The sequence below is a fragment of the Cibotium barometz genome, chromosome 48 (assembly GCF_041138505.1).
Source record: "Cibotium barometz isolate CiBa-2024 chromosome 48, ASM4113850v1, whole genome shotgun sequence".
NCBI lineage: Eukaryota > Viridiplantae > Streptophyta > Polypodiopsida > Cyatheales > Cibotiaceae > Cibotium > Cibotium barometz.
Genome location: NC_141093.1, coordinates 8,695,894 through 8,723,399, shown reverse-complemented (window position 1 = coordinate 8,723,399; position 27,506 = coordinate 8,695,894). Strand labels below are relative to the sequence as shown.

The 27,506-nt window shown below is 46.8% G+C and overlaps 1 protein-coding gene and 1 long non-coding RNA gene across 4 annotated transcripts in view; one reads left to right on the top strand and one right to left on the bottom strand.

The window, feature by feature from the left end:
* Positions 1-4,324, top strand: part of LOC147610784 (uncharacterized) — a 41,047-nt gene extending 36,723 nt beyond the window's left edge. Inside the window, exons 5-10 of the mRNA XM_086785263.1 lie at positions 309-386; positions 479-632; positions 721-870; positions 1,951-2,067; positions 3,576-3,641; positions 3,733-4,324. Coding sequence (XP_086641389.1) covers positions 309-386; positions 479-632; positions 721-870; positions 1,951-2,067; positions 3,576-3,641; positions 3,733-3,843 — 676 coding nt within the window. The 3' untranslated portion in view covers positions 3,844-4,324. The remainder of the gene's footprint in view (positions 1-308; positions 387-478; positions 633-720; positions 871-1,950; positions 2,068-3,575; positions 3,642-3,732) is intronic.
* A 2,305-nt stretch (positions 4,325-6,629) lies between these two features.
* LOC147610783 (uncharacterized) overlaps positions 6,630-27,506 on the bottom strand; it is a 73,921-nt gene continuing 53,044 nt past the window's right edge. For all 3 annotated transcript variants that reach the window (XR_015263880.1, XR_015263882.1, XR_015263881.1), the window contains one exon: positions 6,630-6,926. This is a non-coding gene — a long non-coding RNA (uncharacterized LOC147610783). The remainder of the gene's footprint in view (positions 6,927-27,506) is intronic.

Sequence of the window (27,506 nt, the reverse complement as noted above, 5' to 3'; positions counted from 1 at the left end):
CAAAAAGTAAGCAAAACAACGTCTTTTGTTCCATTATATGATTTATGGAATATATTGAGCCCTACTTTTTTTGGTGAAAAAATTCTATATTTTGTCTGTCATAAGAAAAATATTGTTGATAACAAGACATTTATGTGGAATCCCCCCCGCCAAAAAAAAAAAGACTTCAAAAAAAGAATAGAAAATTTAAGAAGAGTGTCCTTAATTGTATAGATATGGCACAAGGTTGCCATTTTATAAAAGAATGAAATAAGTTTTTAGGCAGGTGAATCCTTTGTCATAGTTGGCTAACATTTCTTTATTTGCAGACTTTATTCTGGAACTGTGGCAGGAGCTTGTGAAGCACTGGTTTGTGGAGTACCTGCCATAGCGTTTTCACTCAACTGGTACGTGGAATGATACACTGAGATTCTAGGAATCGACTCTATGTCATTTAAGTAATGTTGCTATCTAATGTGTCATTTGAAATAAAAATTAGGAAGAGGGGAGAAAGCAGTGATGCCGATTTCAAAATGGCTGCCAGCCTTTGTCTGCCTCTTATCAAGGCTGCTTTACGAGATACAAATAAAGGATTTGTTTCCAAAGGATTCTATCTTAATGTTGATATCCCAACTAATCCCTTGAAGAACAAGGTTAGTAATAGCTAAAATAGTTAGCGAATTGATCTTCTGCTTGTGTCTGAGTGCCTGGCCCAACCTTTATCATAAGATGCTTATGCAGGGCTTTAAAGTTACACGACAGGGAGCTTCGCGGCTAGCAGGAAAGTGGCGCTTAGTCTCCCCCAACAATCGCTTGTCTGGGTCTGATTTGTGCAAGGAAAATGCTATTGGAGTACGCCTTGCTCAGCTTGGCTTAGCTGCATCTGCTGTGGTATGTGTTAACTTCTAGTTCTAATTTCTCAAAATCTCTGCACAATGGGTGTATTTGATTAGCTCATGAAGGTGTTTTATGCTTTGCCTGGTAGCTGATATTGCATCTTTGGAACTGGGAGGTGATTGTGAAATCACATGGACTTTACTTCCAACTTGAATTGCAACTTTCTTGTGATGCACATCTGATGGTTTTTGAGGCAGTGATATAGTTTCCGTTTTCTGTTCCTGTCTTCTTACAGCAGTTGAAAATCTCAGACAATTCTTGACTTTACAAAGACAGTAAAACCATGATGGGAAGGAGGGTGGCAAGGCAATATGACTTATTTACAGTACATCAGAGGGTGGAAGTTAAATATGTAGGATTAAGACATCTCATTGCTGAAAGGCATTCTATTCGCTAGAAGAACTTTTTATTGCTGCCACTGAGGTGATAGCTCAAGGGGTGAAGGTGTTTGCCTAAGACCAAGAGGTCTTGGGTTCAAAACCCCCCTTGGTGCTTCCTTGGCGGCATCGCCTACGGGCAGATAATTAAGTGCCTCCGGGCGGTGAAAAATTAGGAACTATGGGGAATCTTGCACAGTTGGGAAAAAAAGGAACTTTTTATTGCTTCGTTTGGCAGGGATTTACAACAATGAAGTATTTCCTGGTTCTACATATCTTATGTGGTGGGTTCTATTGCTTGGGAGTTGGGGTTGTACACTGCCACACTTGCACCTTCCGTGCAGTGCTTGTTTTCCCTGGGTTTAGGAGTCTAGACATCTTGCTTTACTTGTCCGAGTTGGAGCATCTGCAACAGATTACCCTTACAAAGGACTCAATGTTGGAAGCCGTAGAGCTAGTACCCTGATTCAGTATGCCTGAGTGTGACTTTTTACAACACCAGAGCCTTGCGTGAACCCAGGAGAATGGAACCAGTCTCTATCTGCTGAGGTGGCATACTGATCGTACTGAGTGATGCCACCTGGTTGACTTGACTCTTTTCTCGTTTGTAGTAGGGTTTCTTTCTTTTTTGGCATGTAAGAGCTCCTGCACAGATAATGTGTCAACAGTTGACATGCATATTTCACTAACTTTGCAGGGGGCAGCCCGTCGAATAAATTCTCCTCTAAAGAACACGGAGATTGAGTCAGTTGCGAGGCCTGAGAACGGCTCTGGACCATCAGCCTTTCAAAAGAAATTGTATTTTTTGAATGATGTGAGTTCAATCTTGCCTAACAATCTTGCTGGTCTACCTTAAGCTGTCAAACTGCTTAGTTCCATTTGACTGCAACTGAAGTCCATACAATTTTCGAAATCTTGCTGTTCTATCCTAAGCTCTTAATTTGTTTTTGACTGGAATTTCTAAAGCTTAAAGGTTTGAAATTTTACTCTTGTTTGGTAATATACACGATAAGTTTTGCAGCAGTTGTTTTTAAAACTTATCTTACACAAATTTGGCTAGATAGCTGATTTGTTGGCTGTCTGTTTAGTTCTTTGGCTTAGTCTTCTTTCTTTTGAAATTTTCTTGCATGTGCTTTAATGCGTGGGATTTATTTTACTTGTTTTTGCTCACTTGCTTTTTGTCGATTAATTTTCTCCCCTCTTCATTATGATTATCGGTAAGCTCAGATTCTTGTGGCCTTCTTAGGTATATATATTCCAGACCTGCTATTACACTCACTAGGCTAAAGAGCACAGACAGCTTTTGCGGCTTGGCCCTAATGGTATAGGCATCTAGGCGAATATTTGTTGGGAGTGTATTTATAATTGCCTTAACATCAGGTTTCTTGCTTGCATAGATGGCTTGGTATGATTTTATTTGTAGGGAGATGTTTGGAGTGTTTCTTTTATATAAACTAATGTTTATCATTGAGGAAAAGTATCAGAAACTGTTGAAACTGGAGGAGAGCCTAGGCAAGTCAGATGTTGTTAATCACGTGTAGGGATTTAGTAAGCCAGAGAACACCTGGAGGAGCCCCTGAAATGCTGTAGAATGTGGAGAAAAAGCTGCTCAAGCCAGATGACTTTATTCATGCAGATAGAAGGGGAGAAGCCAAAAGGAAAAAGTGTACATGCACTTCCACATAGTTTGATAGTTTCATGTTATTGGATCACGTCTTGGTTTTTTTTGAGCCATAGAGCTGTCATGTCATAGCACAGATTCTAAGTTAGTTGAGAAGAAAGAATCTTTAAAAGTTAGTAAGTAGTGAAGTTTTGATGCAAGACATGAGCTTTCCTTTATGAATAGTTGAAAACCTGGCCTTCTGTTTGAGACCACCACCATATTACTCACAAAGTAAAGCATCATCACAACCGTTATTGCATGCACCTACCCTCACCACACCTGGATTCAGTCTTGTTGGGGTCAGGGTAAAAATTAAGGCACCTTCAAGAATGTATAAGTGTAGATGAGTTGGCAAATATATATGCTATATAGACCTAGACATTTAGAAATTTGGGGTGAATCTTTTGGATTTCTTAAATAGAATGGTAGTATATTTGTTGGCTGAACTTTCTGAAAATTTGAAAAAGTTGGGTGAATTTTTAGACATGGATTTTCAAAATAGCCAAATTTTTTTTTGGAATCCTTGAAAAATAGCCCTTGGGTTATAAATAGCCCCTAAATTTATCCCTAGTTGGGAATGCCTAGATTTGAAATGGCCTAACAGAATTTCATCAAGGCTTGTTTCTAACCTTGACTTGTCACATGTGGTTATGTGCCAGAGGGCAGAAATAGAAGTTGGGAACATGAATAGTGAGTATGATTTTGGAGCTTTGAATGAAGGCTATGTAAGTGCTACTGTTATCACATTCTTTTCCCATCGTTCTAGCCTTTGCAGCTATATAAGCTTATCATCCTTTATCATGACAATTTTTGCAGGTAACAATAACACCACTTGGATTAGTGATGCATCCTGAAGTGGAGATTTTTGATTGGGCAGCTGATTGGCTCTCTACAGCTGTTGCATTTACAGCATCTTCTGCTCTATAGAACGGGAGCTGTGAAGTAAACATGATGGAAAGAACATTGTCATATTAGACCGAGCACTCTCTCCTTTCGTAAGTTGACACTAAGTTAAATATTCTTCCTGTCATTCAATTTTGAGGCTAGGCACACCGAAACCCTAGTGATTGCCATGGGTTTGTAAACTCTAGCGTAGTTGATGTGGTGGATACGAGAGCTCAAGAAATGTTGTGCTGGGTTCCTTATAATCTTAGCTGCTTGATATGGCTTTTTTGTTGTTTGAAATTGTAAATATATTTAAGCTGGATTGGATTGTAATATGGAATAGGAAACTTCTATCCTGCAGTTGTTGAAAGCTTCAATACAGACAAAAAGCATGTTTAGCCAGAATGTAACTAGGGGCAAATGTGGCCTTGCGAGCATGGAGGATGGTTTTCCTTTTTGAATTGTTTTGCAAGAATTGGCTAATCATGGAAGATGCAAGGTTAAATAGTTTTTTCATTGAGTATTTTGGATCCCAAATTTTGTCATTGAATATTGTGGTCATGTTGAGCTCGTTGTACTGTTGGGGATTACTGTTCGCGAATGTGCTTAGGCCTGATGCATCTTACTCCACGGTGTGAAATTTTGCCTGTAAGGAACATTGCTCTAGATAATCATACTCTTGGACAAATCCCCAATAAACCCAACACCAAATTCATCATGGCTAATGAGATGTTTTGAACAGCTGGGCCTTTCATGGTAGAGTGACACCACTGCTCCAAAAAACTTTTTCCTCAAGTAGGTAAATTAAGGGCATCTCTTAATGGTTCAAGAATATGCTGCAGAGTATGCATATACAATGGCTATTATAACTAAAATATGAAGCTTTGGCTCCTGAAAATGAAGGCAAGCTAAACTTACAAGTGTGCTACTAAAATTTGGACCAAGAAAACTGCATTGATACGGTGCACTGGGAGATTCAAGGCACCAGCCCATGGGGTTCTTGTTGCAACATGGTATGTGAATGAATCTTGCTTTCAATAAAAGTACTAAAATTTTACTGTGTATTTGTTTCCTCAACATTTGATTTTGCCCTAAACGTAGCTCCAACCCTAGTTAACAATACATCACACGTAACTGCATTTTGAAAAGCTTTCATTATCTTACAATCCGGTTTTGATGGACTTGCAAACATGTAATTTAGCTGAACGTAATCTTCTTCAGCATAGCAGAAGCTTAAAATGTGTTTAGGAGCATTTCAACAATCACCAAGTACACATGGAAAAGATCACTTTTACCATCTTTTTTGAGTGGGGGCCCGTCCGTCAACCGTTTACAGACACACCCAAATATGACAAGGGGACATCAGCCTTCAACCGTTTATAGACACACCCAAATATGACAACGGGACATCAGCCTTCAACCGTTTACAGACACACCCAAATATGACAAGGGGACATCAGCCTTTCTAAATATTGGCCAATTGCAGGCACTAGATCCATTTAGGCAAGATCCACACTAATCTACACCCTTGTGATACTCGAGCAAGAGCTCGACATGACAGTAGCCTTGTGGGGGGCGAGTGGAGTGGGGAAAGGGCAAAAGCCACAACCATTGTGAAGCATAGGTGACCCCCCAAAGAGGCTAGAGGGGACTTGAACCCACAACCTTTTGACTAGACCAACTTGTGGACAACCGTAGATTATATCCATTTCTTAGTTAGGTAGAACTTAATTAGAGCTCTTTACCATGTTCAAGGCTCGTCGATAGTGGAGGATGTCTTCATTGTTTTATTTGTGCAATTGATGAATGAGAGTCATGCGCCCGTGTTATAAACAAGTTGCCATGTGCTTGATGGTCATTGTTTTATTTGTGCAATTGATGGTCACTGCTAAAGTTCACTATGTTGACTACAAGACAACACTGTGCTATTACTTATTGGGCAATTTTCAATTGGTCTAGGAATAATAGATCAGATAATATTTAGAGAATTTCAAAGCTTTATCCACTTCAAATATTTCATTTATGTATGTGATTTAAATTTTATTGTCATTTTTGTGAATTCATGCATTTGATTTGACTTTGGATGTATTTCATTTATGAAGATCCAAGCGTGATATTGTAGTAACCAGCATGTTAGCATTTAAAATTAAAAAAAGTGCATTTGATTCAAACTTTAATGCTAACAAATTTAACAAGAATAGTATTGTAAATTAAATCTGTAATTTGTTTGAGAATTTTCAAAATATATTACATGCTTTGATGCGAAAAAGGCTTTTCTAGATTGATCCAAAGCAATATAATGTAAATTAAAAAATTTATGAAATTAGAACATATCAAAGTATAATAACTAGTGTCTGAAAAAAAAGTTTTTTTCAACCGAAAAAAAAGTTTTTTTCAACCCTTAAAGTTGAAGGCAATGCTAAAACCTAATCAAGATTTAGACCTAAAAATCTCAAAAAACCATACTAATTCTAAGATTTATAACTAAAACATGTAAATTTCAACCCTTATAATCAAAGATTGCCGAATTCCAACCAGGATTTTTAAATTTCAGTCGATAAAATTACACTACAAACCGGGTTATGTGAGCACTGATTATAACGAGTATGAAACAGCCAAAAAATCATACACGAGAAAGTTCACACGAGGTTACATATACACATCAATTTGTGAATATCATTGCCATACTTTCAATTTGTAATATGCATTTACTGTTTACATAATCTACATTCATATGCCGTTTCAATAATGTGCATGTCTTAAAATGCACACTTTGAAATTGAGTTGTATAACATGTTTGTGCAATTGAACGCGTGACACATGGTATATGAAACCAAATGATTGTTTACAATAAAATTTCAAAAGTATTTTCTTAATCACTCTCATTATATGAAATATTAGTACAGTGTTTGAAGAGGCTAAATGTGACTACAAATAGATAGACTACATTCAATCTAAGAGGAAAATGATATTCTTGACATGCTTTGGGCCTTGCAAGGTAGGACTTGCATGGGGTAGTTGCTTGCAAGGTTGTACATAATGGTGCATGGCTTTCTACAATATGGGATCCCTCCAAATTACCCAACTTAGTTTTTTGCCCTCATTAGCCTCCAAATCATTAACAACTGCAATACGCAAAAGACGTGTTAAAAATGCGTTTTCATTATGATGAAAATGCCGTTTCATACAACTATGAGAATGCCACTCTCCTGATCATGCACAAAAGAGTTTTTGTTACAAGAATCCTTGGTGGTGGACCACTGTCATAACCAAAAAATGTGAGAGAGAAATGGGGCAAGTGTTAAGAGTGGGCAGCGGAAGGAAAGAGAACACAATGACATAGAAACTCAGCAATGAACAGAGATGGAGAATGAATCAGCAATACACTGATAAAGAAGGCAACATACGGAGCAGAGGGGCTCCGTGAGTATGGGCGAGTTTCAGAAAGAAAGAAAGATTTTATTAACGTCTTCCAAAAGACCAAACTCAGCCTATGAGACAAATCAGTGTACCTGTGTGGAGTATCCTCTGTCATACCAACAAAATGAAAAAGTAATGAACTAAAAAGCTGAATCTAGGTGTGCAATGAGTGGGGGAGGGGATGGAGCTCTACTACTAGGAGAATGCAAAGCTATATGCATGGAGTATACAATCATGATATGCAACCTAGCTAGCTCCATCTTGTACCATACTGGGGATATAAAATGGTATACATCAATGAAGGGGGTGTCCACAGCTCCCTGAAGAACATGCCTAGGTCTGCTCTGAAGCGAGCCAGTCGCTCCACACCCTCTCTGTGAAACTGAGCTCTGATCTTTGTCATCTCTCTCTGGTATAGGCATGGTGTCCGAAAGCCAAGTGTCCTCTATCTCCTACGGGCTCTGAGTGTCTTTGCTCTCTAGAGAGTAATTCCCTGCTGTGTAGGGGCTGGGAGTGGGGTGGATCTCTGAAAAAATGTAGTAATCCGTGTATGTCGTCCCCCCTCTAGAGCTGTCTGAGCCTGTAATGATGTCTCTCTATGACGTTGTATGTCTAGAATGAATCTCCCCAATATGCGCTGGTCTGTTGCCTCAAAGATCTGGCGTAGGGAATGTGGCTCTTTGAATAAAATGAGATATCTCTCTCTGATGGCTGTATATGCTCTGCATCTGCATACATAATGCTCCTCACTCTCCACCTCCTCTTTGCACAATCTGCATACCCTCTCCTCTCGGGGGATCCGTGCTGCTCTGCCAGTCTCGATCTCCAATTGATGTGATGAGACTCTAAGCTGACCAATAGCTACTCTGGAGCCGTGTGGTAAAAAGCCCTCCATGTATCTAGGCCTCTATAAATCCATCATCAGTGATACTCATGAAGTGATCTCTGTAGTATAGCATCTTCGGTGGAAGAGGTTGTGTAGGCGATATCCATGTCTCTCGTGTATAGAGCTGCCATAGGTCCTTGTCTCAATACTCTGTTCCTCTCACTATGAGAGACGGATATGTGGTGCATCCCTGTCATACTGGAATGGTGGTAGATGATCCATGTCTAGGCCATGCTGTGAGAACCAATGTGTGACCTGTGCATACCATGATCCTCTGTCTCCTGTCTCAGCCAGCTGTCTAGATGCCTCAAAAGCTCTGTATGACAATCTATCCCGTGGCATCTCTCTGAATCTGTCTAGCAGGCATATAGTTTGGAATATGGCCTCTACCATCATAGGAGGCGCAGCAAACTCTGCTCGGATAATGTCATGAGGTACTGACGGTTTGCTGCATATCATGCGTGCCATCATGAGGGCCTGTGGTCTCTCTATCTATGCCCACAAATGGGTAGCAAGGCCTGACGCCCATACCGCTGCTCCATACATAATGTGTCAAATAGCCACCCCTTCCTCCAGGGCTCCTGAAAATGCGCATGGTGGCACTGTCTCTCTAGCATAGCCAATGCTGCATATCCCTGTGTCAATCTAGCTCTGGCTACTGAACCCATGGTGAAGCACGTGGCTACTGCAGAGAAGGAACCCCTAGGTACACGTATGATGTCACCACCTCCACCTTATGTCCTGCGAGAGTGAATGTCAGCTGACTCCTGCCTTGTCTCGATGTATGAAAGACCATAACCTTGGTTTTCCCAAGGTTCACAGTAAGACCCCTCTGTGTGCAGAAATCATCGAGTGCATGTAGATGCTGCTGTAGACCTCCTGGAGACTCAGACACTAATACAATATCATCAGCATAAAGCATAATATGTACTGAGGTACCTGCTAGATCAACTCCATCTCCGCCTCCTCGTGTAATGAAGTCAGCCACCTCATCAATGTATAACCCAAATAGCGTGGGGGAAAGTGGGCATCCTTGCTTCACACCAATGGTGCTAGCAATAGTCTCGGACATACCTCCTCGGCATCTGACTCACCCAAAAACCTGCTCATATAATGCATAGATGCCCCATGTCATATCTGCTGGTATGCCAAGAGATTGCAGGAGTTGAAAGAGCCTCTCTCGTAGTAACTGTGTCAAATGCCTTGCGGAAATCCACAAAGCAACAATAGAGCTTTCTCTTCCTCACTCTCGTCTGATCAATCATACATCTCAAAGTGAATACATGGTTAGTGGTAGAGAAAGCTCTCCTGAAGCCTGCCTGCCCTGATGAGCGTAAACCTGCTCGCTCAGCATATAAGCTAAGCTCTTGCTCCAACACTGCACCATAGAGTTTGGCCAACACGTGGCCAACCATAACCGTCCTATAGTTGCTCGGATCGAGCAAATCCCCTGTTTTGTGGATCGGCACAATGGTGTGCATCGTCCACTCCGCAGGCAAACCCTCTGCTAGTGCCCTGTTAAACAGGTGTGCAAGAAAAAAAGCCAAAGAATCTACTGCATATATGAGATGCTCACCTTGTAGGCCCATATGGTCGGCGGCCCTGTCCATGCTGTAGGCGACGGATAGCTTCCTTTACCATCGAGTGGGTAAAGAAGCTAGCTGTGGTAGGTCGAGGCTCCTGTGGCTGAGGTATAGGTGGTTGCTGTGGGGCGTGGTATAGGCCCTCTGCATATGTGTGCCATGTCTGTGGGTCTGCAATGGGTGTCAGTGTCCGGGGCTCTCTGAAGTGCCGCCATGAGATAGGGCTATCTCTACTCATGAAGAAATGGAAGATCTCTAGCTCCTGTATCTCTGCGAAGGCCCGTCTTTTGTGGCGAGTAAGTCTCCTCATCTCTCTCCTCGACTCCTGCTCTGTGATGGCTCCCAAGGTTCTCTGTATGCGGAGCCGTGAGTATAGGGCTCTACACTCGTCATCATACCATCTGTTTTGGGGCATAGTCCCAGATCTCGCAGGCTCTCTTGAGTGGACACGATGTGGGAAGCTCTGTAATGCAGCCGTGTGTAGGAGTGATGCCAGCTGGGGTGTAATGGTATCCATAGGTGCCACGGGATCCATGAGTAGGAGCCCATCCTCTACTCCGCCAGTGTATATGTCTGCCATGTCATGTGTGAAGTAGATGGTAGTGTGTGGCGTCGGTATGTGGGGGGCTGGTGATACTGGTGATCCGGCTAGTGAAAATGCCAAGTATGTATGATCTGCCCCAATAGGACGAGGTTGGATGGAGAATGAGGTGACAAGTTGTGATGCCTCCAAAGACCAAAGACCCCATAATGTAGTCTACCACCGTGCCTCCGGTCCGTGTATGACCCCCCCATGTGGGAAGCATGTCAGCCTTCTTGATCCCGGCCACTGTAGCATCCCGTTATAAATAATGAGATGATGCCTGACTCCCAACTCTAGTAAGTGGTCCCCATAATGTCCTCTGTCACCCGTAAGAAATACTTCCCCTAGTGTAGAATAATGCATAATCTCCTCTGATAGACAAGTGTATGGCGAGGCTCCTGTCTCCTCCTCCTGTGGCATGTCCTCTGTAATGACATAGGAGGATCCTGATGGAGGAAAGTAACATAGGGCTATGTATATAACCCTGTCCTGTGAGAGCTGTAAGCTGATCCACATGTATCTGGCCTCTGGATCCTGTGCTACCACTCTCAGTCTCCCCTGTAGCTCCCGTCTCTGAATAGAACTGCTACTCCCCCCGACCCTCTCGAGGTACCCTGGCGTGTGGTCCTCCTGTATGCTGACTCCCACTGGAATCCCTCTACTCGAGGTAGCCCTCTCTCTAGGCTCTGATGTGTCTCTGTCAGAAGTATGATGTCTCTCCTCATCATAACATGCTCCAGTCGTCCAGGCTGCACCCATAGTGAACCATTACAGTTCCATATTGCCATGTGTATCTCTGTCAGTGGCCTGGTCTGTGTCCCATAGGCCCTAAACCGCTAATCCATGGGCCGGTCATCAATGATGACCCGACCATCTCGATAGAAGGCCTTCTTGCCTTCTCTCCTCGTGTGTAAGACACGTGGCATGCAAGCTCTCCTAGAGAGAGAGAGGAATGCAAGGTGGTGAGAATGAAAGGGCAAGGCTGACTATATAAGCGCTAGGTGAAACGAGACACAAGCAGGGGTCTCCCCTTCCTGGACTCACTTCTCCTATTAGCACTTTAATATACACTCTTAAGAGACAATAGCACAAGACAAAATAGCAATAAAAAGTAATTAACAACTCTGAGCATAGATAGATGACACCACACTGAGGCCGGAACGGCCGGCCCCCCCCCAAGGATTGATATTATTACTTGGGAGAATTTGTTACAAGTACACGGGCCCAAGGCCAGATTTCCAATAAGCAATGCACAATGAAAAACAAAGTATCAAACCCAAATATGTTTGTTGATGCCGAGTCTGCAGTCACCAAGGGCTGCCCGTCCATAGCACCTTCCAGAGTCACACTCCGTGTGCAATCCACCCGTCCCTGGCACTACGGATCACGCCGTGCCAGTCCTAGCGATGGGGCACCCTCACGGAGTTGACTCGGTGAATGGAAGAGGAGTCCAGACATAGGAGAGCAGGAGAATTCCTCATTCTTCGCGATGAAAATCTTCTGGAGCCACCGTACAGCCAGTAGGAAGAGTGAAACAACCTGGGCCACTTGTAGGGAATGCGTATGACCTAAATCCACGCGGATAACCCCACTGGTCTGACCTGAATCACACGTGGGAGTGAAGAGGGCTCCTGCTAACTGTTTTGAGTACACACGTGAGAGAAAAAGAGAGCTGTCCAGACCTGAATCCACGCGTGGAAGTGAAAAGAGAGAAGCTGTACCATTCAGTCCATGGGAAAAGGGTTCCAAGGCTGCTGTACGGCCAGAATCAACAGGCAATGATGATATTGTACTTCCTGTACCTGCTGTACCTACTGTACGACCAGAATCAGCAAGAAATGAGGGTAATATACCTGCTGTACCTGCTGTGTGGTTCAGTCCTCAAACAATAGTTGGAATAGGAGCTGTACGACCTGTTTCATGAGAATATTGAGTGCTCCAGCTGCTGTACAGCCTGTGTTTTCTAAATCCCAGCAAACAGTTGTGTTTTTCTCCTTCAAAATGCAAGGGAGAGGGCTGGAAGTGAGGCGCCTTCTTTCCATGCAAAGGATTGGGTGTGGTAGGTGGGGTAGGTGGCCAACCCCCACCCCACATGCTATAAAAGGGTGCCCAGGCCAAAAGAGGGTGCCCACACTTATAAAGTGTCCACCTACTTTTAATGAAGTATGAAACCTGTAAGTTATAAGGCTTATAACTTAAAACTCTTATTAAAATAAGGATTTCCCACCTGTTCACACGCCACAAAACCTGTCAGAAGACAAGGCATTCCACGGCTCACGGGAGGGCGTCCCCGACCCCTGAGCTAGACACACATGTCAGGCATGCAAACGAAACCAGTTCACGCGAAAACATTTTAAAGGCAGGCAAACATGAGTGCACAATGCAACATTGTTAAAGGATAATCTCCGTTCATGTACTTGCACAATACTTGACATTTCCGGGCACAAACAGGCCCACCGGAAAGTCAATTCCAGGTACACACACAGTGTACAATCCACCCGTCCCTGGCACTACGAATCACGCCGTGCCAGTCCTAGCGGTGGTAATCCAGAAACATACACCGTGTGCAATCCACCCGTCCCTGGCACTACGAATCACGCCGTGCCAGTCCTAACGATGGAGCACCACTACGGAGTATGCTCATCCAAAGCCCAAAGCTCACACAAGAAGATAAGAGGACCATTAGATAGCTCAATGGTGACATCTCCCCGTCTTCTAAACAGTTGTCCGCAACTGAAAAGCTTCCAAATAGTCATGGAGAAGCTGTGGATAATCTTTGAAGTAGTCCTCATCAACCCACTTAGCATCAATGGGGAGATAGTTCTTGAACTTCACCAAATAGCGTCTCACAAGCTTGCCTGCAGATAGCTTACGCTCTTTATGAAACACAATATGCTCTGGTTGCAAAATCTCTTCCAACTCATCCACTTCTGGTGGATCCTCAATGATAGGAAGACTTGGTTCCGGACCCACATACTTTCGTAAGAGGCTAACATGGAAAGCATTATGTATCTTCCAATGGGATGGCAATGCTAAACGAAAAGCAACTTCATTGATCTGCTCAATGACCTTGAAAGGCCCATAATACCTGGATGAGAGCTTGGGAAACATCCCCTCCTTACCAGATCTCTTACGGAGTCTAGCTTATTTAGAGCCCGATAATCCACACACATACGATAAGAGAGATCCTTCTTCTGCACTAGAAGTACGGGAGAGCAATACGGTGAAGAGCTAGGACGGATCAAACCTTTTTGCATGAGCTCATTGACTTGCTTCATGATCTCCTCCTGCTGTGATGCACTCACACGGTATGCCGGCCTATTTGGTGGAGAACTGCCAGGCACAAGGTCTATACGATGATCCTCCGGCCGTGGTGGTGGTAGCTCCCCTGGAAGTGAATCTGTAAAGCAATCTTCATATTGTTTCAAAAATTCCAGCCTATCACATGTGAGAGAATCAAGAGAATGATCAACATGGTCTACTCTATCACGAACAAAAATCATGTACGAGCAAAGACCCTTTCTCATGGCTTTATTTATTTGTATGTGGGATACAATAGGGATAGAATTCCCTTCCACACCGGCATCAATAACATGCTCTTTGCCCCTATGCATAAATGTGATCCGGTTGGTCTTGTAAGCCTTGCGAGGATCAAGACGGGAGTGCCAAGGCTTTCCAAGCAATACATCACACCCATTTAATGGTGCAATGAGGAAGTTCTCATGGTCCAAATATCCCTGAATATGCATGCGAAGCTTGCCAATAAGAGGTGTGACCTTGACTTTCTTGCCAACAAATGCACTTCCGGCCTCAATCTCCGGTCCCATGTCATCCACACTAATGCCCAATGCTGTAGCAATTTCCAATGATATGAAGTTGTCCGTGGCACAATCATCAAACATAAATAATGCGGGTTGATCTTTGAGCTGTCCCCATGCCTTGCATACCATCCTATCCAAAGCATCATGGGCTGTCCCCCCTTGTACATCGGGCACCATATGCACATTAACCTTGGTTTCCTTTGCATCCTCTTTGCCTGCTTTCTTTGGGCATTGCCGGACCATGTGATCTTTACTACCACAAGAAAAACACTTACTGTCACGTATATATTGCACCCTTTGTTCCGAAGTAAGTCCATAGTTAGGCCTTTTGTTGGGACGCTTCTTCTCTGAGGTACTTTCAGCTTTTGGAGCTCCCTTAACTTCATTGGAGTCCCTTTTAGGTGGCTGTCCACCCTTATGCAGATTTGGGACAGCCTTGTCCTTCCCCTTTTGAGCATGTCCATCTCTATAGTTTTGCTTCAGCTTTTGCTCCAATTGCTCGGTGGCCAAAGTAGCTGAAATGAGCTGTTGTAGAGTGTGGTTTGGGTACAACTCCAAGCCCGATTGGTAAACCGGTTGGAGTCCTGATTCAAACTTTCTCTTGCGTTCCTCATCATTTACCTGCATAATAGGGGAAACTTCCAAGAGTGTTTTCCAAAACTTGGATACATAAGCATGAACTGACTCACCTTCATTCTGCTTAACCCAATCCCACTTCTTGCGGATGTTCTTCTTGGCATTAGGGGGTAAGAATTGGACATAGAATCTAGTTTTGAATTCAGCCCAAGTGTCCACGGGAGTGCCTGAGAGCTTTTCTGCAAGCCACCAATGAGCGGCCGTGCCCTTCAAGAACATGCTGGCATGCCTCACCTTGGACTTTTCTGAAAAATCCTCATCACTAAAAGCAATGTCAAACTGGAAACAAATGACATAGCCTTGGAAGCATCAAACTCACCATGATATGTCTCGAACTTGACGGATTTGTCCCCGGCTTTGAATTCCTTTTGCTTATGAACATGATGCTCATAATCCCCATGCTTCCTCTTGATTCCACGTTCATGTGGATCAGCCCTGGCATCCATAGATGCTCCTGCATACATAGGTGGCATAGGTGGACGTGAACCATGTGCTGTACCTGCATGCATGTGTGTAGCCCCACCACTATCTCTTGCAGCATAAGCATGATCCGGAGAGGGTGTGGAGATGGGAGCATGAAGAAATGGTTCTTCACGGGAGAGTTCAACAGGTAAAGTAGTAGTACGGGGATGTCGGTGCTCTCTAAGCCCATGAGAAACCTGCAAAGATGAAGAATGAGGCTTGTAACGATCATCTCTAGAAGTAATGTTACCTTCATAGGCATGGCTATGCCTCCCATGTAAGGTAGAATCACGTCGGGATGTAATGGAAGGCTCCTCTTTGTGGACAGCAGATTTCAGCTTTGGAGAGGCTATCCCAGGCATGTCCACTAATGGAGATCTCTTTATAACAAGCTCCCCATCCTGGCCCTGCAATACATCACCCTTGTCCACTAAGAATGAAAAAGCTAGCTCACGAGGTTTCAGCCCTGATCCACGAGCCAAAGCTTCAAAGTCTTGAAAGACGGTTGCCTCCTTTTTCTTTGCATCTAGCACTTGTTGAATGTGTGGGTCCTCACGTAGGCTGGCCAATTCCATCTCCCTAGCATGGAGAAGCTCTCGCATACGCTGAATTTCAGCATTGATGGCACTTGGCTCTTGCTCTTGCTCCTGCATTTTCTCCTTGCCACGGGACGGCTGTCCCAAGCATACATGATCACGGGCATAATGCATCCGTCCACTTGCTTGTGTTCCACTGGAGTGCCCCTTTGAATTTGGCACTTCCTTGCTACTTGCTTGGCTAGCCATAATAAGAGTAAAGTCACTAATGGAGAGTGGTCAGGAAGCCTTTGGATCGTCTCCCAATGTAGAAAAAGGAAGATCCGTGCTCTGATACCATGGAAACGAGACCCAAGCAGGGGTCTCCCCTTCCTGGACTCACTTCTCCTATTAGCACTTTAATATACACTCTTAAGAGACAATAGCACAAGACAAAATAGCAATAAAAAGTAATTAACAACTCTGAGCATAGATAGATGACACCACACTGAGGCCGGAATGGCCGGCCCCCCCCCAAGGATTGATATTATTACTTGGGAGAATTTGTTACAAGTACACGGGCCCAAGGCCAGATTTCCAATAAGCAATGCACAATGAAAAACAAAGTATCAAACCCAAATATGTTTGTTGATGCCGAGTCTGCAGTCACCAAGGGCTGCCCCGTCCATAGCACCTTCCAGAGTCACACTCCGCGTGCAATCCACCCGTCCCTGGCACTACGGATCACGCCGTGCCAGTCCTAGCGATGGGGCACCCTCACGGAGTTGACTCGGTGAATGGAAGAGGAGTCCAGACATAGGAGAGCAGGAGAATTCCTCATTCTTCGCGATGAAAATCTTCTGGAGCCACCGTACAGCCAGTAGGAAGAGTGAAACAACCTGGGCCACTTGTAGGGAATGCGTATGACCTAAATCCACGCGGATAACCCCACTGGTCTGACCTGAATCACACGTGGGAGTGAAGAGGGCTCCTGCTAACTGTTTTGAGTACACACGTGAGAGAAAAAGAGAGCTGTCCAGACCTGAATCCACGCGTGGAAGTGAAAAGAGAGAAGCTGTACCATTCAGTCCATGGGAAAAGGGTTCCAAGGCTGCTGTACGGCCAGAATCAACAGGCAATGATGATATTGTACTTCTTGTACCTGCTGTACCTACTGTACGACCAGAATCAGCAAGAAATGAGGGTAATATACCTGCTGTACCTGCTGTGTGGTTCAATCCTCAAACAATAGTTGGAATAGGAGCTGTACGACCTGTTTCATGAGAATATTGAGTGCTCCAGCTGCTGTACAGCCTGTGTTTTCTAAATCCCAGCAAACAGTTGTGTTTTTCTCCTTCAAAATGCAAGGGAGAGGGCTGGAAGTGAGACGCCTTCTTTCCATGCAAAGGATTGGGTGTGGTAGGTGGGGTAGGTGGCCAACCCCCACCCCACATGCTATAAAGGGTGCCCAGGCCAAAAGAGGGTGCCCACACTTATAAAGTGTCCACCTACTTTTAATGAAGTATGAAACCTGTAAGTTATAAGGCTTATAACTTAAAACTCTTATTAAAATAAGGATTTCCCACCTGTTCACATGCCACAAAACCTGTCAGAAGACAAGGCATTCCACGGCTCACGGGAGGGCGTCCCCGACCCCTGAGCTAGACACACATGTCAGGCATGCAAACGAAACCAGTTCACGCGAAAACATTTTAAAGGCAGGCAAACATGAGTGCACAATGCAACATTGTTAAAGGATAATCTCCGTTCATGTACTTGCACAATACTTGACATTTCCGGGCACAAACAGGCCCACCGGAAAGTCAATTCCAGGTACACACACAGTGTACAATCCACCCGTCCCTGGCACTACGAATCACGTCGTGCCAGTCCTAGCGGTGGTAATCCAGAAACATACACCGTGTGCAATCCACCCGTCCCTGGCACTACGAATCACTCTGTGCCAGTCCTAGCGATGGAGCACCACTACGGAGTATGCTCATCCAGAGCCCAAAGCTCACACAAGAAGATAAGAGGACCATTAGATAGCTCAATGGTGACACTAGGACCCACTGCCCTACTCACCTACCCACCGCCGAAGGCATATTTTGATGAAGAAGGCATCAATCTACTGGTATCAAGCCCGTGGAGCATGCTTTAACCCATATAAAGCTTTGCGAAGACGGGATCTTTACTTGCAATAACAAAACTAGGCGGTTGCTCAACATAAACCTCCTCTTGGGAGATTACCATTAAGAGAAGCAAAATTCACATCCATCTGAAAGACAGGCCAGCCATGGTGGGTAGCAAGAGCCAATACGGTCCTGATGGTAGTAATCCGGGCAGTAGGAGCAAAAGCTTGTCGAAGGCAACACCAACTCGCTAAGAGTAGCCCTTGACTACAAGTTGGGCTTTGTGCTTGTCTAAAGTACCATCAGCATGATACTTAGTCTTGTAGACCTAGTGGACTTTTATTACCTTGTGCCTCCAGGGCCATGGTACCAATGGAGTCTTTCTCATCTGCATAGCCATATGCCAAGGTTTGGAAGCAAGAGCTTCCTTTGTAGAAGAAGGCTTAGCAGGTGTAGCAAGAATCTTAGACATCAAGGCATAATTCACAAAGTGATTATCCTTAACAACATGCTTTTTGGACCGAGTAGCATGCCGAGGATGACCACTAGAAGACTCGGGCAGTTGGGGAAAGCCAGAGTTTTTATCAGTCTGGTACACCCACCGGGGAACTCTGTTAGAGAGAGTAGCATCCCCCTCTGAAACCTCTGTGTCCGAATCGTCCCCCTCATCGTCCACCAGAGAGGGAGCTGGAATAGGTGGCCGAGGTGGAGAAGTCAGGTGAAGAAGTAGTAGCAGCAGGAGAAGCGGTAGTCACAGGAAGCGGAAGTAGGGCCTCCTCAAAAACTGAGGGAGACTCGTCGAAGACTACATTACGGCTGAAGGAAAATTTGCCTACCTCAAGATCCCAAAGTCTGCAGGCCTTGGCCATAGAGCTGTATCCAAGAAAGATGTGTGGAGTGGACTTGGAGTCCAACTTGGAGCGCTGCTCTTTAGGCACATGCACATAAGCCTTACATCCAAAGACCTGAAAATGAGCACAAGAGGGCTTTGACTCATAAAGGACCTCAAAGGGAGTTTTACCGGGTAAAGCTGAAGTTGGAGACCGGTTCAGAATGTAGACCCGAAAATGAGCACAAGAGGGCTTTGACTCATAAAGGACCTCAAAGGGAGTTTTACCGGGTAAAGCTGAAGTTGGAGACCGGTTCAGAATGTTGTACTGAAGTAAAAGCTGCCTCAGTCCAGAACTTTCTAGGCAATCCACTGTGCTCCAACATGGTCCTAGCCATCTTGATGAGACAAACCGTTTCTTATGCTTAGCCACTCCATGCTGAGATGGAGTATGTGCAGTAGTCAATGGGTGCCAAAAGCCATTGTGTGTGAAAATAGCATTTTTCCCAGTCCTAAAAAGGGGATTTTTCTGGGTATTTTTGGATTAATTTGGGGTTTTTTTGTCTTGGCTGCTGGCCTACAGCCTTTAGGCTGACCGACCAGCACCCCCCCTCAGTATATATAGCCTTGCCTCATCATTCACTACGATGTACCACTTCATTGATCATATCCGGTACCACACCATCTGCTGCTGCTGCTGCTGCTGTTGCCTCTGCCGGGCTCTACATCACATAGCTTCATCACCCTTGAACACCATATTAGATAATTTAGGAAAATTCCCATTTCCATTTGAAAAATGGGATCATGGTGAACTTGTCCAAAATTTTGTCAAAACCCCCTCATGTGACATGTCATTGGAAAGATCTTGAAGAGTAGAATCTAGATCTATAATCTCCGACAAATTTGGAGTTGGCATGTTTAAGATATATCCAAAATTAAATGGAGTGATTGATTCCCAAAATATGGGATTTTTTCCAAATTATCTATTATTGACTTCTTGCCTATCAGCACATCATCAGTGTTTACATCAGCGCCTACATCAACATATCATCTGCGTTTTCTCCATAGCTCATGGGACAGTAGCCCCCTCTGCTATACATAGAGCACTTCAGCGTTTTTGCCTCAGCTCTCACCATCGGGACGACAGTCCACTCTTTGCTTAGCTTCACCATCGACATCACATCAGGTACGCAGCACCCGTGTCACCAGAGCTTGCACCACTTGGGACGGCAGCCCTCTCTGCTCCTTACCACCTCAGATATGCAGCACCCGTGTCACCAGAGCTTGCACCACTCGGGATGGCAGCCCTCTCTGCTCCTCACCACCCTTCAGGTACGCAACACCCTTGTCATCAAAGCCTACACCCTTCAGGTCTTGCAGGACCCTTGTCATCAGAGCCTGCACCACCACTTGGGACGGTAGCCCTCTCTGCTCTTCATCTACCACCTCAGGTACAGCAGCACCCTTGTCATCAGAGCTTGCATCACCTCATCTTCCGCTGCCATTACCACCTCGGAGTGCCTCGACACTAACCACTTCTCGGGGTGCCTTGCCTCACATCGATGCGAGCCTTCGTCATTGACCGTGCTTCAGCTCCGACATCATCTCCGCTTCTGCACTGGTCTTTCTACTCAGAGTCACCTCACATCAAAGGGCTCTTGTACATATTTGCACTCACCATTATATATAGACTCACTCCCATATTTCATGCTTTATGGTCACACTGCTTTTCCACCTTGACCCTCTAGTCACAAAACCCGATGAAGATTTGATCCTTTTGACTGTACAAAAAACCCAAGTGAATCCGGAAAAGTCATCAACCAAAGATTCACTTGTCATAGGACCGCACAAGTTCGAATGAACAAGCTCCAATGGCTTTGTAGATCTGTGTGTAGCCTCCCTGGGGAAAGATTGCCAATGTTGCTTGCCGCAGAGACATCACAGGCACCAATGGATGGCAAACCATCAACCAATCGACCTTTGTGTGCCTGCTGCAAAGTAGAGAAGCTCAAGTGGCCAAAGCGGGCATGCCACAAAGCCCCATCTACAGACTATGAAATCAAAGCAATGAGCTTGTAAAGCTCACCATCCTGCACGCCGCGAGCTAGGACAGATCTTGAAGCTCGATCTCGGATTGTCACAGAGTCAGCATCAAACTCCACCCTACTTGGTGAGAAATCTGACTGACGAGTTCAAAACTCAAATCCGGAACATAGAGAACATTGGAAAAGTGCCTCCTATTAGTTGTGGTGTGGAAAATAGGGATGGTCCTTGCGCCTCGTACATGAATGGTTGCCGATGGTGATCTCACCCGGACGCTCGGAGAAGTCAGAAAACCAATCACGAGACGATGCATCATGTGAGAGGTTGCTCCACTACCCATGACCCAAGTGCGTGACTCGGAAGTGAAAAATGTGGAATCCCCCTCAAAGGAGATGAAGGCATGCGGCAGAGGTGGACTCTGCCTCATTCTCCTTGTTCTTCGCATCTCGCTTCTTCTTGAAGCAAACCTTATCAAGGTGGCTAGTTTTGCCACAGTAGGAGCACTCAGACTTGGAACTCTTGGAAGAGCCCCCTTACTCTGTCTCTGTCGACGACAAGGCAAAAGATGACTGCCTCTTACTGCTCCTGGGCCTGAAGTAGATCTCCTCGTGTCCGGATCTCCTCCCCAAACTGAGTCATTCCCACCGTGGAGTCCGACTCCATCCATCAATCCCCCTCTTGTGTAAAAGAGTCCATGATCCTTCGCATGCCGCAGAAACCACAAGATACGCAATCCTGCCTCCCAAAGAGTCATCTGCAACCATGAGCTCAACTGCCTCATCAGGAAGCTCCCGTCCAATCTGGTGTCCATCAACCAGATCAATGAACCATTTTGCTTCTGAGTCAAAGAGGCATCACACTGCTCACAAGGATCAACACCTGTTACGGTGCAAAGCCAAGTCCTGGAAACCTGCTGAAGACCACGCAAGGCCTTCTGAAACCTGTCAACCACTCCCTCTGAATCCGGAACCACAAAGCCTGGAGTATGCACCTACTTCTGCAAGTAATCAACAACCACCGGCCTAGCTTTCCGAAAGGTCCCCGTGGAAAGAACATCCTCATCTACAGGAGTTTCTTTGTCCCGAATACTACGAGACATTAGAGCATAAGTTACCTGTTCAGTTTCCTCTGACTGACAAACACAAGAACTACCAACATCAGTACTGGAAAGTTTCTACTATTGCTGCCATCAACTGGCAAGCTATCCACCATCTGGTCCCGGAAAGCCTGCACCTGCAATGTATCCACACTTAAGTGGCCATTACCAGACTGCCACTCATCACAAACCTGAGGACCTGGGAGAGAGTGCTGAAAGCTTGTAAACTCCATTCTCCACTCCGCCTTCCCAAACCACCTGGCTTGTTGCTTTGTCCCGGAGAGCAACAAAATGCTCATTAAACTCCACCCGTTCGCCAGTCTTGCAAACCTGATGCACTGACAACAGATGAAAACCGAGTGATGGAACATACAACACCTGGGAGGAATGCTTCCCCCCTTTGCCATCGGGAACTATCTCCATCCTGCCCTCACTGTGAACTGGGATAGTGGATGTATCCCCAGTAAGAATGTGACCAGAATACCTGCAGAGATCCTGTAAATCTGAACGGGAAGGAGTCATGTGCCTGGAAGCACCACTGTCTAGAATCCACTCCCGAGTATCCGTTGTGGAGAATCCTCCAACCTCCTCCCTGCCTGAAGAAAATGAAACATCGGTGTCTATCACCTCCAGGTGCACAAAAGCCGGAGTCTTCATGATTGCTGCTGAGGAATCTTCACCCTTCTCGGTCTTCCGCTTGAGACACTACCTCCAATAGTGGCTTTTCTCGCCACAATCATTACAGGTCCTCTCTGCCTTTAGTTTATCGCGGTCGATAATGGACTTCTTCTCAGAAGACTTCTCCGATGAAGCCTTCCCTTTGCCCATGTTACGGCCTTTCGACCGTTGCCAGTTAAGGCCTCCGAACCTCCACCCTGAGGAGGGTTCGTGAATCGTTCCTCCTGGTCCAAGACCATGGGCACAAGCTCCTCCCACACGTGATGGTGCTGAGCCTGCCACCACTGGTAATCAAAGACGAGTAAAATGCTGAGTACTGAGAGGGCAAGTGCGACAGCAACGTTATGGCCATGTCCTCTGACGATATCTCCTTCCCAGCCTGAAGAACTTCCTGTTGAAGAGCCTGTAGCTTGTTAATATGCTCCCGCATCGTCAATGACTTTGCACGGCTCATAACTCGCATCTGTACTTCCAAGGAAATCCTCTTCATGGACGATACCCTGTTGTAAAGAGAAGCCAAATGCTGCCATATACCTCTGGTCAGCGTCATATGCTTTACATGATTGATTACCTGCAGTGTGTAGTTGAGGAAGATAAATGAACGGACCCTGGCGTTGACATGATCCCACATCTGTGCTTGTGCCTATGCCTCCCAGTCCTTTCGGATCAACGGTAACTCCCCTTCCTCTACTTCCGGCCGTGGAACCCCAACAATGATGAAATCAGCGAGGTCGTAAGACTCCAGAACAGATTCCATCATAACCTTCCATATGCCGTAGTTGTTCCCGTCCAACTTATGGTCCACCAGGAACGTGGGGAGTGTAGGGATCTTCACATGCCTCTCGGTCATCTCTAACAGATCTGCCATTGTGGGGATGTACTCTGAAAAAAAGGTGGGTGGGTGGGTGGGAGCAAAGAAGAACTTACACCTGCAAGTGGCTATCCAGCAAATCAGCCCGCCGTCCTCTTGCTTCTCCTCTTCCCGAACAGTCCCGTACAGTCCACCAATCAGCAATACAACAGTCTCCCTCTTGCTCACACAAATCCCAAGAACTATCAAGAGCCTATGGCTCTGATACCATGTCAGAATGCGCAGCGGAGATGATGACCAGATCTGGGAACACGAGAGCAAAACGCAATGCAGAAAATAACAGCACAAGAGAGAGAGAGATAGAGGTGTGTAACTCTGCTCTATATACACAAGGAAGATCCCGGAATGATACAACTTGACAAGGGGGCTATGGGGGCCATTTTATATGGCCCCAATACTACAGTCGGCCTACTCATAGGTAGCCGACAGGACCTGTAGAACTCCACGACCAGCAACAAAACACCAGTTGGCCAGCTGAGCATTGTCGGCCAGCAACTGTGAAGTCCACGACCTGTCAAACACAGTCGGTCACCTCCAGCAAGTAGACTGATGCAGTCGGCTAACAAATGGGTCCTCCTGCCACCAGAGTGCTGCTCCCAAGCCATAGAAAAAATGGGAAAAATATGGGGAAAAATACGGGGAGAGGAAAAATGAGAAAACACCTACAAGGGCGGGCACACCCACAACAAAGGCCTTGGTGTCAACATAAAGACAGGAGATGACTTCTAACAATTGCTTCTTGGTGATCCATATATCATCCATGAGATAACTCTAGATCTAAGTGAAAAGCAATAACTTGTTGCTGATCTCTTGCTATCTATGCCTCCTACCTAATCTGAGTCACAATATCCAGCCAAGGTGCTCTCACCGTCTCTCATATAGGGAATGCCATTCTCCAATCTCCTACCTAATCTGAGTCACAATATCCAGTCAAGGTGCTCTCACCGCCTCTCATATAGGTAATGCCATACTCCAATGTACCTTAGGACACACATGACACACTTACGTTGCTTCCAATGGTTTTTTGAAGGCTTATTAGAAAACCTTCTTAAAACACCTCTAGCTTCCCAGATGTCTTTTTTTTTCTTTTCCCGAGAAAATATCCTTTCATTAGTTATATAAAAACGCCCGTAGGGCTACAAAAGATCCTCTCCTGCTCACAAGAAAAACAGAGCAGAGAACAAAGCAAGGCAGCCAGGGAGACTCTCCCTAGGTGCTGAAAAGTACAAGTATCAGTACAAAGAACTGAGGGGCTATATCATACAATAGGACGGGGGAAAAGCCAAACAGGTGGCCTGTAGTGCCAACGGGGGGATCCCGCGTGTAGGGTATAGAAGGGGCCGCTGCGCCAGGTGGTGTGAAAGGCCTGGCGCCGCAAGATCGCCTCATCCCGAGTCGCCTCGGATGCAGTCATACTATCCTCGCAGGGTGTGGATCAATTCCTGCCAAATCCCCCGAACAGTCTCTGTTGGGGGCTCCAGTCTCCCCTCAAAGGCCCTGAAACACCGGACCCTCCAGGTGAACCAGATGGTGAGGCTACTGAGGAGCTCCCATCGTAGATCCCTCTCCTGTGTCCAGCTGGTGGACGAGAAATCTGGTGCAGGAACAAGGCGAGGCTGGCCCCTAATGAATCTGATGGCCTGGCTGTCCTGCTCCGTCTCATAGCCCATAGCAGGCCCTGACGAAGTCGACCAAGCAGCGGCACCCCACGTATACATACCCTCTAGAGCGAGGGGGGCCAGAATACGTAGCATCCGCAGCCAAATCTGCTGCACCTGAGGGCAGTCCCATAGGCAATGTCTCTGTGTCTCCATAGGGTGTCCGCATCGGATGCAGGCCGCCGGAAGACCGCTGTAGACAAGCCAGGTGCCAACTGTTGAGCCCTTGTGGGCGACCAGCCACTGGAAAGTCGAGATCTTGCGGGCTTGTCGACTAGCCCAGAGCCGGCCCAAAAATCCTCCAGGAACTCTTGTGAGAGTCCCTGTAGCCGCCAGTGCCCCGCTGCAGCTGGAGAGACCATCCTCCTCGCCGCAAAATATGCCGCCCCAACCGAACAGTATACTGGAAAAAGGTGATCTCTGTGGCCTCAAGGGATGCATAAGGATCATGCCACTCGTACTCACCAGGGTCCCACTGGAGCCGGGCCAAGGGGCGCGCTGCATATGCCCATATGCGAGCACATCTGCAGGGTCTGGGTCAATATGCCATCAATATGCCACTTCTGAGAAGCGGCGGCCACTACCCGCATCCTCTGAAAGGTGCACTCTGCAACCAAACGCGACTCCACTTCCACTCTCTGAAGTCTGCCCTCATCCTGAATCTCATAGTAGAGGCATCTGCCATCCTCAGTGCAAGCTCTGACAGCAATCAGAATCTCCAACTGTGTAAAGGCTCCCATCCACCGTGGGGCCACTAGCTCGAGAGGCGTGAACCACTCCTCTGTGAGTGCCTCCTGAATGTCATCCCTCATAATCAACCCCCCTCTGAAGTGACTCAGCCTCTCCACCTGGATCTCCTCTGGGAGACTGCAGAAGGCCTGCCAGTCTCCAAAGCTACGTGCTGGGCCTGCCGCCAAAGGTCCCCAAGCTAGACGAGGCCGAGAACCCAGCATATGACCCTGCTCTGTGCGAACTGCTGGGCTCCAGATGAGCGGCTGTCTGGCCCGCTCCTCAACACAAGAAGGAGGTCTTTGAGAGAGCCCCGGTCTCAGCAGCTCCCAAGCTCTCAGGATGCTCAAGGCAAATCTGTCCTCCCATCCTCTACTGAGGCCTGTCCTCCTCATCTCTATGAAGATCCATCGAATCTCTGGTGCCCAAGTTCCCCCTATTGGGGGAGCCCGAGCCTGCAGCCGCTGCAAAAGAAGCTCTTTCCAAGGCTCAGCGCCTGGAAGCAGTCCCCGAACAATAAGCTTCCCCAACTCTGCTCCAAAAAGCCGTGTGAAGGAGTAATCAAAAGCCTCCGATCGCTGTCCTAGTGCCGAGGCGACTCAGCCGACTGTGGATAGATGAGATCCGTGAAGCCCGAATCGGCATGGTAAGTCTCCTCTGCGGTGCTCGAGCAAGGTCGGTGCTCAGAGCCCTCCGGACTGCAGGTGAACGCCAGGGGACTGCCAGGGCCTCTCGGGGAGCTGGGGCGGGCGGGGGGGGAGGAGGGGGGGGGGGGGGCAAGGGGGGTGGAGAAGGAGCCGCTATCGAAACCGGAGCGGGGACGGGAGGAGGCGAAGGTGGAAGGGAGGCGGTAGGGGGGGACGGGGGTGGGGGGGGTGAAGGAGGGGGTGCTGGCATCTCCTGGTCCTCAGTCGTCACAGGGGTCTCCTCCTGGAGGGGAGCAAAGCTGTTCCTCACGGGAACCCAGTGATGCTGAGACTGTGGCTGCTGCTGCATCGGTCTCTGGGCGTGCTGCTGTGGCTGTCTCCCTCGACGGCGCCCCTGTCCAGGCTGCCACTCCGAGGTCTCTGTGGCCTGAGCAGGTGTCCCGGAGGCTGCCTGCCGAGCCGCATCTGTGGGCGGGCCATCAGGGGCCTGCTGCTGCGGTGAAGGTCGGGGTCTCTTGCGAGGGCAGGCCTTGGCCAGATGGCCGACCTGCCTGCAAATAAAGCACTGGTTCGGGAGCCCCGAGAACTCCACTCTCTGATCAATCCATCCCCCCCTATCCTAGGTAGCTGAATGACCTTCGGAAGGGAGGAGATGTCAGAAACCAAAACTCTGATAGAAGGTAGCCCAGCTGCTCTGGCCACCACTGAAGCTGCTGTGGGGCCAGTCTCTAACACCGAACCCACCAATGCTCCTAGCCTAGAAAGGAGCGGAAGGTACTCACGGCGGAGTCCAGGGAAGCAGACTGTAACATGGAAAAGGCGCTCTCCCTGCTCGGCCGCTGCTGGGTCAAAGCCATGCTGCCAAGGTCTGAAGAATGCCCGAGCACCCCTGATGTCAAGGGGACTCATGGCTAGGACCTTGGCCGCGCTCTGGGCTGTCTCGAACTCGATCTGGTAGTGTCCACGGCCCAGTAGCTGAACGTCCAGGATCTTGCCCACATCTGCAAGAAGGCGGGCCTGAAGATCCCGGATCTCCCCTCTGTTGGGGCGAGTGCCGACTATACGGCAGATGGTGGAATGTGCCTGGAGGCGTTCCACCTCTGCGGCGAGGCTCGC